The sequence below is a fragment of the Coregonus clupeaformis genome, chromosome 17 (assembly GCF_020615455.1).
Source record: "Coregonus clupeaformis isolate EN_2021a chromosome 17, ASM2061545v1, whole genome shotgun sequence".
Taxonomy (NCBI): domain Eukaryota; kingdom Metazoa; phylum Chordata; class Actinopteri; order Salmoniformes; family Salmonidae; genus Coregonus; species Coregonus clupeaformis.
In genome coordinates, this window is record NC_059208.1 from 67,770,901 (window position 1) to 67,785,931 (window position 15,031).

The 15,031-nt window shown below is 44.4% G+C and overlaps 1 protein-coding gene across 1 annotated transcript; it reads right to left on the bottom strand.

The window, feature by feature from the left end:
- Nucleotides 1-977: 977 nt before the first annotated feature.
- LOC123492932 (transmembrane protein 79-like) lies at nt 978-7,382 on the bottom strand. Its single transcript, XM_045226674.1, has 5 exons — nt 7,262-7,382; nt 5,833-6,718; nt 4,893-5,087; nt 4,433-4,661; nt 978-1,270 (listed from the first exon to the last, which is right to left on the bottom strand). Exons 2-5 carry the CDS (start codon nt 6,530-6,532, stop codon nt 1,078-1,080), a joined length of 1,317 nt encoding a protein of 438 aa, XP_045082609.1. The 5' UTR covers nt 6,533-6,718; nt 7,262-7,382; the 3' UTR covers nt 978-1,077.
- Nucleotides 7,383-15,031: the final 7,649 nt, after the last annotated feature.

The following is a 15,031-nucleotide window of genomic DNA, read 5'->3' on the forward strand; positions in this document are numbered from 1 at the left end:
GTTGGAAAAGTATTCCAGGTTAAGCTGGTTGAGAGAATGCCAAGAGTGTGCAAAGCTGTCATCAAGGCAAAGGGTGGTTACTTTGAAGAATCTCAAATATAAAATATTTAAGATTTGTTTAACACTTTATTGGTTACTACAAGATTCCATGTGTTATTTCATCGTTTTGATGTCTTTACTACTATTGCTTATGTATGGCATACTATTGCTTATGTATGGCATAAGACACTTTATATCACAATCCTTCAATTATATGCAACTTCATTGGGGTAGCTAACTGTTTCTAGCCTCACATCATCTTAATACATTGTCTAGTTCTCCATAAACCATTGTTCAATGCGATCCAATATGTTCCAGATGAAGGACATGAAATCCATGCTGATGAACTTGATTCTTCTCCCTCTCCTTCCAAATTAACACCATGACACTTGTGTAGAGCTGAGTGGGTGCCAACAATTGTCTAACTCCTCACTCAAACTCTTCAGTAGGGCAAAACATTGGGGAATTTGTGTGTTATATTGTGGAGAAGAGACTTGTATCTCGACATGTAGAGTAAGGAATACATTTCTATCTGCAACGTTGCACAACGTTTGCCTAAGGAACGTGCCTCTGGTCTATCAGAAGGCAAAGTTGACGTATTACCATGTAACTTATTCCTACAGTATCATATCTAATCCTGACTGGGGGTCCATTTAAGCTTCAGGATTGGGCGTATTTTACATTTTACATTTATGTCATTTAGCAGACGCTCTTATCCAGAGCGACTTACAGTTTTAGTGCATACATTATTATTTTTTCATACTGCCCCCCCGTGGGAAACGAACCCACAACCCTGGCGCTGCAAACGCCATGCTCTACCAACTGAGCTACCTCCCTGCCGGCCATTCCCTCCCCTACCCTGGACGACGCTGGGCCAATTGTGCGCCGCCCCATTGGTCTCCCGGTTGCGGCCGGCTACAGCAGAGCCTGGATTCGAACCAGGATCTCTAGTGGCACAGCTAGCACTGCGATGCAGTGCCTTAGACCACTGCGCCACTCGGGAGACCCCTGCGCCACTCGTATCTACTCCTCTTCCTCCTAGCCCCACCACCTCTGCCTGGGAGGTGGGGCGGTGGTGGGCGGGGCCACATCAAAGACCGACCCTTCACTGAGTGATGAGCACACAAAGTAGAGGTTGGCACCCAGCATGACCAGTATGGGCAGGAAGGAGAGGCCGAAGCCCAAAGCCCTCACACTGCTGCCTAGGGACACACAGACCCAGTAGATCAGCCTGTAGGGTGAGAGATCACAACAAGATCAGCCAATTGGGTCACACAAACCCAGTAGATCAGCCAAAAGAAGAAGAAGGGACATGGGGTGAGTTTTGCATAGCCCAGTGCCCCGGGTGGGTGTAGATTTCACATAAGGACCAATGAAATGGTCTAAAATCTGCAAACTCCTTGTTAAACGAACTCACCCATATTCAGTGAATATTAGTAAGTGCTGTCATACTGCCACAGTCTAACTTTTAAGGTAGACTGCATAGTCATTTGAAGATACTTCCTGCCAAGACAAATTCAAATCTCCCACAGAAGGCTCAAGAAACTAATACAGAAAGACAAACGCCAGATCATTCTATGGGTCAGAGAACATGGAGATAATATACAGAGAATGTATGTAAACAAGTGTTTACAGACATTATATAAGGTTAGAAAAGATAATGATGACAATGTTGGGTGAAAGTATGAATCGGTGATAAGCAATGTTCCCTCTGGGACTGCCGCGCAGAAGAAATATCAGCCCGCAGAGAGAAGCACGAGATTGAATTTCACTCAACTTCTAGAACATTTCTGCAAAAAACCCAACGATAAAGCCTTGTGTTCCTATTTTTTGTTTTATTTGTCTTGGGCTGTTGCCAGTAGGTGAACCCGAATCAGCTGCCCTGCACGCCGGGTAGGCAACTGTTGCCATTTTGAACCATTTCATGTGTCTGAAGGTACAAACTCTGCCTTCCCGGTGGGCCTGGAGAGCAAATCAAGTGCACAATAGGCCTACCGCTGGCCAATCGTTTCTGCAGTAACGTAGCAGGCATAAAAGAAAGCTACAGCAAAGTTGATACTGTGAGATTTCAAAACGTTCAAAACCATGACTAGAGAGAGACTCAACAAATACAGTACATAGCTGCTGTTTTGATGAGTGAGTTCGTTTAAGTTCTTACTCAGCACTGTCAACATAAAATGCGCGTTCTTCCTATTTCCACTCAGCGCTAAAACAAGCGCTGCAGCAGTAATGAATGAGTAGGAAAGTGTATCTATAGGCTTGCGTTGTTGTTATTATTAGCAGCTTGGGTTATTTTTTATTTCGAGGAACATTTCACTTTCTCTGTTCATAGGAGTAACAACATGAATTTGTGCATGAGGCAGAAATAATGCGGTGCGACGAGTTTCGCCATCAGCTGGAAGACGGTGTCCCTTTTTGGTCAGTGTCAGTGGAGGAAAGGGAGAGTGGAGGGATGTTGAGAGGCGGACCCTCAGTCTGCTGCTCTCTCCCTCCACTGAGACTGACCATCAGATGTAGGTACAATCAGCCCAGTAAAATGCTAATAAAAAGCGAATTATTTAAATGTATGCTTACTCAGCTGTGCCTCACAAGTAATACAACAACAGATCTATTACAGGTGTGATCATTTAGCCTACCTCAAATTTTGGCCAGAACAACAATGCATTGGCAGGGCAATTCACTCAACGCCAATATGCAGTGATAATGTAATGTATTGGGCCTATAGCTTACTGCACAAAACCTAATTGCTACAGAACTGTTTTTAATTGGTTAATGTTGCAGAGGCTTACGTTTTTTAAGCCATGTAAAAAAATATCTGAGCGGTAGATCTCGGCTTGCATTTTGACTCAAAGTGATCTTGACTCAAAAAAGGTTGGTGACCACTGTTTTAGAGTTTTCCCTGTTAACACTATCAATGTTTCCCTTGACTGTGGCAATTGTGATCTAATCAACGCAATATTAGCCACTTTCAATGCAACACACCGAAACAAAACAAACTATGCAAGAGATTTTGTTGTAGGCAGAACGCATCAGAGTAGGATTCTATTGCATTAACAAGCAGCATAAACAATCAGAGCTGCAGTAGCCCTATATGCAAATAGACCATTGCCATATGGGTCTGTGCCATTTACTTTGAACTGGACTGTGTTTACAGCATGAGCGGTCGTGAGTAGATGCGCTTGTTTTCAGATCAAAGCGAGAGCTGCATGTAGCTCTCGCTTTGCACCTGCACATTTTGTTCATTTCCTTTGCTAGTTAGTGAATTATTAGCCCAGTTATAGATAATTTGTGGTCAGCAATAAGAGAGTGATTGCTTCATACAAGAGCACAAACATGTACATTTCTTTGAAAAGCGAGTCAGGTAAAGAGCTTTTATTTGTCTTAAAGGGGCAGTGTTGTATTTTGAGACAGGCTTGAATAAGCTAAGTAGCCAATAGGCAGAGGGTAGCATAATTTGTCTGATTCTCTGTAATAATGGTATGGGAATAATAATGCATTTTATTTTGTAAAGTGGTTTCTTGCATCAAAACACACAACAACATTTTCATTGGATAAACAGGTTAATGTCAAGCCCTGCATGTTTTTTTCAAAAGTCTCATGGAATGTAGGCTTACACAGAACAAACAACATTGGCTGCTACTGTAGGCTGAATGATAGAACAGCTATTTCCATGTTAAAATGTTATGGGATGCATTTTCTCCATAGTTTTTGATGGTAGGCCACTCTGATAGGCCTAAATGATCAGGCCACTGTTAAAACTGTAACTTAAATAATAATAATAAGCCATTTAGCAGACGCTTTTATCCAAAGCGACTTACAGTCATGTGTGCATACATTTTTACGTATGGGTGGTCCCGGGGATCGAACCCACTACCCTGGCGTTACAAGCGCCATGCTCTACCAATTGAGCTACAGAGGACCACAGAGTGTATAGCCTCAGTGTTCTCAGTAAACACGCGCTGGAAGTTGCACAGAATTTTCACAACGTTCAAGTTTGTGCTCAGCAGACCTGAAATCTGCTCAGTGCCCAAAAACATTTGAGGGAACACTAGTGATAAGGGAATACTACTACCCATGCACGCACACACACCAGGCTCTTTCTGCACAACACAACCCATGCCGCACCAACGAAGCAACGTTACCAATCCCTCCACAAAAGCCATTGCCCTTGTTGAGAAAGGGAACAATGCTGCGTTTTAGGCTGACTGCACTGCATACGCATGCCCAATCTCAAAACGATCTAGTGATTCCACATCGGCTGCATCTCTGCTAACTGCAGATTGAATGCGCATAACCAAACACACACACAAATAAACATACAATGTAGAATGCACTGCTACAACTGAGACTGAGTAGTGAACATACAGAAACACACAGACAGACAGACACTCACCTGCCGAAGGCAAAGACAATGGTGAGCAGGGGCACCATCTTGAGCAGGTCCTGGCTGATGTAGGTGGCCATGACGGCCAGCTGCAGGAAGTAGAGCAGGAAGAGGGAGAGCGAGTCGCCCACGTAGTTCCGGTGGACCGCCACCTCCCTGCTCTCCTTCCCCACCTTGGCCTCGTAGACGGGCGTCAGGGAGCCGTAGCGCAGACGCGCCACCCCCTGCACCAGCACACCTGGGAGAGGGGGTGGGAGGGGAAAGATGGGAGGAGAAGAGATGGGTGGAGGGAAGAGGAAGACAGTGCAGGGAGGGCCAAAGGTAGAGGATGATTGGGAGAGTTCCAGAAAAGTTCTAAAAACATTAGCATTACCAAGAGTAAAGAAGTAACAAACATTTAGAGTCTATTCAATAATCTCTAAAAGGTGATAACATATCACAGCCCAACCCTATTAGTCCACAGTCTTACCTAGCATGATGGGTATGACAGCAAAGAAGGAGCAGCGCAGTGTGTACACCAGCCTGAGAGGGGCGCTGTCCAGTGGCGGGGCATCAAAGGGCAAAAGGGCATAGCCGCCCCACACAAGTAGAGGGAAGAGAACAGCTGCAGCACCAATGCCCAGGCCAAGTTTCAGAACATCCCCACAAACACCGCCACACATATCTAAATAACAGAGGATTCTGGGTTCAATAAAACTACAGCCAAACAAGGGGAACAGTTTGTTTTTAAAATACAATAAAAACTCAAAAAGTATTAATAAAAATGAAGTAAGAAATGTAAAAGAAAAAATCTAATAAAACTACACCCATTTCTTTGGTCAATGACAATAGGAAATATCTATAGACTTCCTCTTATTATAGTACCTCATATTTTACATTACCATTTTCATACCAATTTCTCACAACATGAAAGAGATATACATTTTTTAATTTTATTAATTTAGCTGACACTCTTATCCAGAGCATCTTTCATCTTAAGATAGCTAGGTGGGACAACCACATATCACAGTAAGTACATTTTTCCTCAATAAAGTAGCTATCAGCAATGTAAGGGGTGAGGAGGTGCTGCTGTGGGATTATTTAAGATACTCTTTAAAAAGGCAGGGTTTCAGATGTTTTCAAGAGATGGGCAGTGACTGTTTTCCTAGCTTCAGGGGGAACCTGGTTCCACCATTGGGGAGCCATTAGAGCTAAAACATGTCTAATCAGAGGGGAAAGGCTCAGATAAACGATCATGTAACCTACATTTTTTAGAATCCAGTTGTGTTGATATACTGTATATTGAACATTTTACATAATGACAAATGTCTTTTTTCATAGGAATGCACTTCAATCCCTAAACTGATTAGAACTTAAATGGAACTGACCCCAATTAGTGTTAATGGTATTGGTCCGGCACTGGTACATACGTGTGTGGTTGTCCGGATCCTCTGTCCACTGTGGGTAGTAGTGTACTGGTGGGGCTGTATGTGTCTGGGGCTCTAAGAAAGGACTCTCAGTGTCCATCTCCCCATAGTGGCTATTTTCGAGTGGGAACTCCTCCCGTTTGCTAGATGGACGCACTATCACTGTCGGAGTGAAGACCTGCGCAACCTTCTCTGGCATCCAATTCACTGGGCCTTCCTCCCCCTCTTCCTCATCATCTGCAAGCGAACCATCCCTTTCCTCGCCTCCCTCCACCTCATCATCCCTCCATCTCTCTCCCTCCGGCATGCTCTCTCTCCATTTTGCCTTTCGCTCACTCTCTGGCTGGCTCTCCTGTCCCTCCAGAAGCTCTGGACTCCCTACTCTCCTCTCTGCCTCCCTCTCCTCCTCCTCATCCCCTTCAGTTCCCTCGCTCTCGGACGCTACACCTCCTTTCTCTCCCTCTCGCTCTCTGTCTCCCAGGCATAGCAAAGTGCTAGGCTCCAAGGCAGCTGAGCTGGTTGCTTTCTCCTTCTCCTTCTCTTGCTTCTCATCCTCTTCCCACTTCTCTTCTTCCGTCCTCCTGTGCTCTGGGCCCTGTTGTTCCGCTCCAGGTGTTTGTGGTCCTGCAGCAGTAGTCCCACTGGTTTTAGAAGGCCCTCCGGCATGGTCTTCATCTGGATTTAAAGTCAGGTGCACTGACATCACTGTTTCTCGCCTGTCTCTGTCTGTATGATATTCCTGTCTAGGCTATGTGTTGTGTGTGCAATTATTGGCCAGTCTGTCTGTTTTTCTGCAAAGTGACTATTTACCTTTCGGTTAAAAATTATATTCCATAAAACAAGTTGGTAGAAAACCTAATTCTCATAAGGGCAAGTCCTACTGATTCACCTGAAAGGGAAGAGCGATAAAACAATGGTTTGCAGGCACACAGTAATGCCAATCTATTTGATAAACTAATGAGCTGAGAATCATCAGTGAGCATTGAACTTTGATTTTTAATCTTTAAATGGATGAAGGAAGTGTACTTTCCTGTATGAAGTGGGATTTATCAACATTCTAATGCCCACTGCACGCACACATGAGAGATATTGATTTATATTCTACTACTAGTAGCCTACCAAAGAGATGCAGTTGTGTAATAAGGAAATAAGTATTCCTACTTTAATTTAGGCGTGGTACGTGAACAGAGAACTTTACAGAATAAGTAATTGTTGTCGCAAAAACTTGTTTTGTGGGTCTGGTTTACAGTATCTGTTTTTGCGGCAACATTGCGTTCTCCGTTTCCGCACAATGTCCACATCGCTAAAACATTTTTGTGGGTCTCTCTGGTCTATAGATACTGGACCTTATCCTACCTATCCAGTGTCATGAAATCCATGACATAAGGAACTTTGAACATGTACTTAGTTAGTCGTTGTTAGACTGACTTACCCGACATCTAGGCTGCTCCATGAGATTCAAATAGGATGTTTTAATCAAGTAAATACGTGGAATTGGCGGAAGCAGTGTTTGTCAGACTAGGTCGTAAAGTGAAACTCGAGTAAGGGTGGATTGTTTGACAGGTGTGGCAAGGTAAATCATTGCAGGTACATTTTTGTGGTTGCTCATATCATGTGATAACTCCACCCACGATGACGTTTCCTTTTGTAGTAGGCCACAGTGCTAATTTGAGCGATTATTTTGTTATTTTTAATCAATGGTAATGCCTCTCATAATTAGGCTGTATAGGCTACCCATAATTGTATTATAGCACTGCCTATTTAATTGTCTAAATACATATTAAATACATAGGTTTTCCTCTCATTTATAATAATTACACTATTCAAACAGATTTTCATAAATCGCAGATATGTTTATTACTATACGGCTAGAATCACTAGTCTATCGACAGTCTACTGTACAAGCAGGAGACTGTCCCACAGCGCTCCTATAATCCATCCTAGAGTGTTGTGCGCTGCACGTTTGCCTCCACCGCGCAGTAAAACCGAACGATGGCCACTATTTTGAAAAACGTTTAAAAGCCAATCATATTCGTTCATTTAATTCTTATTAGCCAATAGTAGACGCTATTTCCTTCATCAAGGGTGGCTGCTCCTGAAATGTGCACCTGTACAGGTTGATACCGATCTGCATGTGTTCTATACTGGCAATTCTGGAAACGGATGGATTTTTAGCAAGCTAGCTAGCTACTATTTTAGCTAATCACTGGTGCATTACGTGGTTAGCTAGATAGCTAGCTAGCAATGTCAATAGTTGTGGCTAGTTATCATACATTCAAGCTGAAATGACCAGACTAACAATACGGAGAAGAGTGGTGTTTTGGTGCACAAAGCAGAGGATAAGAGGTGCAGCGAAAGTGAGCGAGGCGAGGGTGTGGCCCACAGTTTACTGCAACAACCATTGACAGCCAGCTAACGTTATAGATCAAATCAAATTTTATTGGTCACATGCGCCGAATACAACAGGTGCAGACATTACAGTGAAATGCTTACTTACAGCCCTTAACCAACAGTGCATTTATTTTAAACAAAAAAAGTAAAAATAAAACAACAACAACAAAAAAGTGTTGAGAAAAGAAAGAGCAGAAGTAAAATAAAGTGACAGTAGGGAGGCTATATATACAGGGGGGTACCGTTGCAGAGTCAATGTGCGGGGGCACCGGCTAGTTGAGGTAGTTGAGGTAATATGTACATGTGGGTAGAGTTAAAGTGACTATGCATAAATACTTAACAGAGTAGCAGCAGCGTAAAAGGATGGGGTGGGGGGGCAGTGCAAATAGTCCGGGTAGCCATGATTAGCTGTTCAGGAGTCTTATGGCTTGGGGGTAGAAGCTGTTGAGAAGTATTTTGGACCTAGACTTGGCACTCCGGTACCGCTTGCCGTGCGGTAGCAGAGAGAACAGTCTATGACTAGGGTGGCTGGAGTCTTTGACAATTTTGAGGGCCTTCCTCTGACACCGCCTGGTATAGAGGTCCTGAATGGCAGGAAGCTTGGCCCCAGTGATGTACTGGGCCGTACGCACTACCCTCTGTAGTGCCTTGCGGTCGGAGGCCAAGCAGTTGCCATACCAGGCGGTGATGCAACCAGTCAGGATGCTCTCGATGGTGCAGCTGTATAATTTTTTGAGGATCTGAGGACCCATGCCAAATCTTTTTAGTCTCCTGAGGGGGAATAGGCTTTGTCGTGCCCTCTTCACGACTGTCTTGGTGTGTTTGGACCATGATAGTTTGTTGGTGATGTGAACACCAAGGAACTTGAAGCTCTCAACCTGTTCCACTACAGCCCCGTCGATGAGAATGGGGGCGTGCTCAGTCCTCTTTTTTTTCCTGTAGTCCACAATCATCTCCTTTGTCTTGGTCACGTTGAGGGAGAGGTTGTTGTCCTGGCACCACACGGCCAGATCTCTGACCTCCTCCCTATAGGCTGTCTCATCGTTGTCGGTGATCAGGCCTACCACTGTTGTGTCGTCGGCAAACTTAATGATGGTGTTGGAGTCGTGCCTGGCCATGCAGTCATGGGTGAACAGAGAGTATAGGAGGGGACTGAGCACGCACCCCTGAGGGGCCCCCGTGTTGAGGATCAGTGTGGCAGATGTGCTGTTGCCTACCCTTACCACCTGGGGGCGGCCCGTCAGGAAGTCCAGGATCCAGTTGCAGAGGGAGGTGTTTAGTCCCAGGATCCTTAGCTTAGTGATGAGCTTAGAGGGCACTATGGTGTTGAATGCTGAGCTGTAGTCAATGAATAGCATTCTCACGTAGGTGTTCCTCTTGTCCAGGTGGGAAAGGGCAGTGTGGAGTGCAATAGAGGTTGCATCATCTGTGGATCTGTTAGGGCGGTATGCAAATTGGAGTGGGTCTAGGGTTTCTGGGATAATGCTGTTGATGTGAGCCATGACCAGCCTTTCAAAGCACTTCATGGCTACAGACGTCAGTGCTACGGGTCGGTAGTCATTTAGGCAGGTTATCTTAGAGTCCTTGGGCACGGGGACTATGGTGGTCTGCTTGAAACATGTTGGTATTACAGACTCAGTCAGGGACATGTTGAAAATGTCAGTGAAGACACTTGCCAGTTGGTCAGCACATGCTCGGAGTACACGTCCTGGTAATCCGTCTGGCCCTGCGGCCTTGTGAATGTTGACCTGCTTAAAAGTCTTACTCACATCGGCTACGGAGAGCGTGATCACATAGTCATCCGGAACAGCTGGTGCTCTCATGCATGCTTCAGTGTTGCTTGCCTCGAAGCGAGCATAGAAGTGGTTTAGCTCGTCTGGTAGGCTTGTGACACTGGGCAGCTCGCGGCTGTGCTTCCCTTTGTAGTCTGTAATAGTTTTCAAGCCCTGCCACATCCGACAGCAGGAGCAAGACATAACTATACTTTACAAAAATATTAATGCAACATATTCGTTGATTTTACTGAGTTACAGTTCATGAGGAAATCAGTCAACTGAAATAAATAAATGAGGCCCTAATCAATAGATGTCACATGACTGGGAATACAGATATGCATCTGTTGGTCACAGATACATTTTTTTTTACAAAATGGGCCTCACAATGGGCCTCAGGATCTCGTTATGGTATTTTTGTGCATTTAAATTGCCATCGAAGAAATGCAATTGTGTTAGTTGTCAGTAGTTTATGCCTGCCCATACCATAACCAAACCGCCACCATGGGGCAAACAACGTTGACATCAGCAAACCTCTTGCCCACATGATGCCATACACGTGGTCTGCGGTTGTGAGGCCAGTTGGATGGCCTGCCAAATTCTCTAAAACAACTGGTTTATGTTAGAGAAATGGTTGACATTCCTGCAGTCAACATTCCAATTGCATGCACCCTCAAAACATGAGACATCCGTGGCATTGTGTTGTGACAAAACTGCACATTTAGAGTGGCCTTCTATTGTCCCCAGCACAAGGTGAACCTGTGTAATGATCATGCTGTTTAATCAGCTTCTTGATATGCCACACCTGTCAAGTGCATGGATTATCTTGGCAAAGGAGAAATGCTCACTAACAGGGATGTAAACAAATTTCTGCCCAAAATTTTAGAGAAATAAGCTTTTTGTGCATATGGAAAATATCTGGGATCTTTTATTTCAGCTCATGAAACATGGGACCAACATTTTACATGTTGCGGTTATATTTTTGTTCAGTGTAGATTACAATAATCCATGTAGCTAGCTAACACAACAAGGAGAGAGGGAAAAAAACAGAGCTAAAAGTTTTGGTAGAGATAGCTATGTAACTCTGCTGTGATGGCGTAGGCAGTGATGGTTTATTTATTATTCAGGGTCCTTGATGTTTTAGTATGGTCAGTTTTGTGGTCAGTTTGTCTGTCTTCTTTAAAATTGACAATTGGTGCTCAGTGCACCTCTCTTTGCATCATGAGAGGTGACACATTGAATAACCATTTGTCTTTGTATGAGTTGACAGTATACATAACAAATCATATGCTATGTATGTAAATCTTGACAACATCATATGCCAACATACCTTTTATGTGATTCGCTGCCCGTACAGCTTATTTTACGTAGGAGAAACTTGAAGGGTGTTACGCACTAGAATGTGTGAGCACCGAAGTGCCATTCGATGTGCTGACCCCAACAGCCCAGTGGCCCTCCATTTCAAAGAGAGAAGACACTTGCTTTGTGAGGTTTTTTATTTTGGAATTGAACAAGTCAGTAAAAACAAATGCGGTGGCGATGTTGACAAACACCGAAGGTCCATAGAGACGTTCTGGATCCATTCCTTAGATACTTTAGTCCCCAGAGGTCTTAATCTAGAGAAGGACTATAATATGCTTTTGTGAAGGGCCCCATCCCTTTGTTGGTCCATTAACAACCCCCCCTTCCCTATTTGTACACACACATCTTGTTTACACATGGAGGGAGCTTACTAGCTCACTAACTGTTGTCCAAACCAGTTGTTAGATCTCTTTGCCTAAGCTTTTGATATTTATTGTTATTATCCCTAGTTTTGCTTAGCCCTGTTGTTTATTTTTCAATACACAACATATTCAACGTGTATTATATAGTAGTGGTTGTATATCAATTACACCTACTGTAGTTGAAAAAAGCTTGTCCAGTTTTCCAAAAAGCTTGGCCAGTTTTCCAATTGTTGTTTACTGGTTTCACTTCTGTATTTCATCACTAGTATGGTCCTACCACACTGTCTCTCATTAGCACCACCAGCTGAAGAGAGTTTTCTCTCTAATTGTTTTCCTCGTGCCCTATATGAACTTGTCCATTCCCTTTGTGATTATTCTGAAGAAGGCCATTGAAGGCTGAAATGTCAATCTTTTAAACTTGTCTAATAAAACTGCGTATTTTTTAATGGTGTCCAATGATGTCCACACAGAGTGCATTTCCCATATACCACAGCAGAACTAACATGGATTTCTTAGGAAAATGACTTCATTTTGGCATTGTGTCTCCAGGGAGGCCCACCGTCTGGAAGCGTTTGGCCAGGGGGAGGCTCTGCTTCAGGGCTCAGTGCTGGAGGATCTATAGGACAGACTACACTTTTTCATAGAGGAGTGTGACTACCTACAGGTAACTGACAGATGATCCTCTACCATGACTCTCCATTACCTGTTATCACCAACCCTGGTCCTGGAAAAGTACAAGACTTGAATACCTAAAAAAAATCGGTAGAAGGATTACTTTATACTATTCCAGGTATTCCTAAAGAGGTAGGGTTTCAAGTGTCTCCGGAAGGTGGTCAGTGACTCCGCTGTCCTGGCGTCATGGGGGAGCTTGTTCCACCATTGGGGTGCCAGAGCAGCGAATAGCTTTGACTGGGCTGAGCGGGAACTGTGCTTCCGTAGAGGTAGGGGAGCTAGCAGGCCAGAGGTGGATGAACGTAGTGCCCTCGATTGGGTGTAGGGTCTGATCAGAGCCTGAAGGTAAGGAGGTGCCATTCCCCTCACAGCTCCGTAGGCAAGCACCATGGTCTTGTAGTAGATGCGAGCCTCAACTGGAACCCAGTGGAGTGTGCGGAGGAACGGGGTGACATGAGAGAACTTGGGAAGGTTGAACACCAGACGGGCTGCAGCGTTCTGGATAAGTTGTAGGGGTTTAATGGCACAGGCAGGGAGCCCAGCCAACAGCGAGTTGCAGTAATCCAGACGGGAGATGACAAGTGCCTGGATTAGGACCTGTGCCGCTTTCTGTATAAGGTAGGGTCGTACTCTGCGAATGTTGTAGAGCATGAACCTGCAGGATCGGGTCACCGCTTTGATGTTAGTGGAGAATGACAGGGTGTTGTCCAGGGTCACGCCAAGGTTCTTTGCACTCTGGGAGGAGGACACAATGGAGTTGTCAACCGTGATGGCGAGATCATGGAGTGGGCAGTCCTTCCCCGGGAGGAAGAGCAGCTCCGTCTTGCCGAGGTTCAGCTTTCTTCCGTTTGGTGCCTAATGAACATGACACAGGTGTTCTTTGCCATGTAATGCCACTGGTCTTATTCTCCGTAAGCTTGTAGATAGAAATGTCATTCATAGAGCTCAGCTGAGATCTGCGGTTGTCTTGTTTTTGTTTCACAATTTGCTATTGATTTAATGACTATAATGTAATAAGGTTTTGTCCGTCTCTCATAGAGTAATTGTGTTTTATGCACAACTATTGTGTGGCGTTGTGAATAAGTACAGCTTGCAAGGCGCTCGTATAGACCAATGACATTGTGTTGCTTTCCTCAGACCCCGATGAAGGAGCTCTACCACCTGTTGAACTACTCCTTCGGCATGGTCCACATGGCCAATAACAGCTCCTTCTTCTGCCCTTTGACCCTGAAAGGAGGGCATTCTGCAGCGATACGCTATCCCATCTGGTTTGGGCTTAGTGGGACTATCATTTGTTTTTCAACAGGACAATGACCCAACACACCTCCAGGCTGTTTAACGGCTATTTTACCAAGAAGGAGAGCGATGGAGTGCTGCATGAGATGACCTGGCCTCCACAATCTCCCGACCTCAACCCAATTGAGATGGTTTGGGATGTTTCAGACGGCAGAGTGAAGGAAAAGCAGCCAACAAGTGCTAAGCATATGTGGGAACTCCTTCAAGACTGTTGCAAAAGCATTCCAGGTGAAGCTGGTTGAGAGAATGCCAAGAGTGTGCAAAGCTGTCATCAAGGCAAAGGGTGGCTATTTGAAGAATCTCAAATATAAAATATATTTTGATTTGTTTAACAATTTTTTGGTTACTACATGATTCCATACTTTTGATGTCTTCACTATTATTCTACAATGTAGAAAATAGTAAAAAATAAAGAAAAATCCTTGAATGAGTAGGTGTGTCCAAACTTTTGACTGGTACTGTATATCGGATAAGTTATTTTGTCAGCGTTAGTCAAAGGTTGGAATTTACATTGTTGCAGATGTTTTTAATGGTTCTGAAGGTGTGTGGAAACATTGCTCTGATGTTAAAGTGTGTTGCTGTAACGTTGCGGTCCCATCTCCAGCCAACTGAGACCAGGGAGCAGCCGCCCACCCCGCTGCATAGCCTTGGCTGTAGGGAAGACGTGCTAGCCTCCTACATCAATGCCAACTACCCTGATATGCCTTTGTGAGTGTCAACATACACACTTGCATACAATATCACATGTATTCAATCATACACACACACACACACACACACACACACACACTACTGTAGAATTTTGATAGCCTACACCAAACCAATCCTGCTGTTTAAAAAAGGAAAATCACAATTTACCATTTTGTCTTTCTCCCTGTGCAGTTTGGTCCAGCTTGTATCCAGCCCCAGTATGCTGACCCCGCCCTTCCCACAGATATTCAGCCAATCCCTGGGTCCCCAGGGCTTTCTGTAGAGTTAGGCCCCTCCCCCCAACCGTGAGTAAATCTAATCCTGATGTTTGTCTGATGTTTCTCGTCCATTTATCTAACTGTGGTTTGTCCTGTCTTTCTCACTCTCTGGATCTCTGTCAGCTCTTTTCAAAGTCTGTCTGTCTCCATCTGACTCGGTCTATGCTTCTCTGTTTCTGTTATCAAGTTTCAAGTGATAACTACAGAGTGGTCCTCTGTAGCTCAGCTGGTAGAGCACGGCGCTTGTAACGCCAAGGTAGTGGGTTCGATCCCTGGGACCACCCATACACAAAAATGTATGCACGCATGACTGTAAGTCGCTTTGGATAAAAGCGTCTGCTAAATGGCATATTATTATATTATTAAGTTTTATTAGTCG

Excerpts from the sequence above, each read along its gene's own strand:
- LOC123492932 (XM_045226674.1), bottom strand. The coding sequence starts at position 6,532 with ATGTCAGTGCACCTGACTTTAAATCCAGATGAAGACCATGCCGGAGGG. Across the intron at positions 5,088-5,832 it reads GGATCCGGACAACCACACAC|ATATGTGTGGCGGTGTTTGT; the intron begins GTATGTACCAGT and ends TCTGTTATTTAG. Across the intron at positions 4,662-4,892 it reads TGTCATACCCATCATGCTAG|GTGTGCTGGTGCAGGGGGTG; the intron begins GTAAGACTGTGG and ends CCCCTCTCCCAG.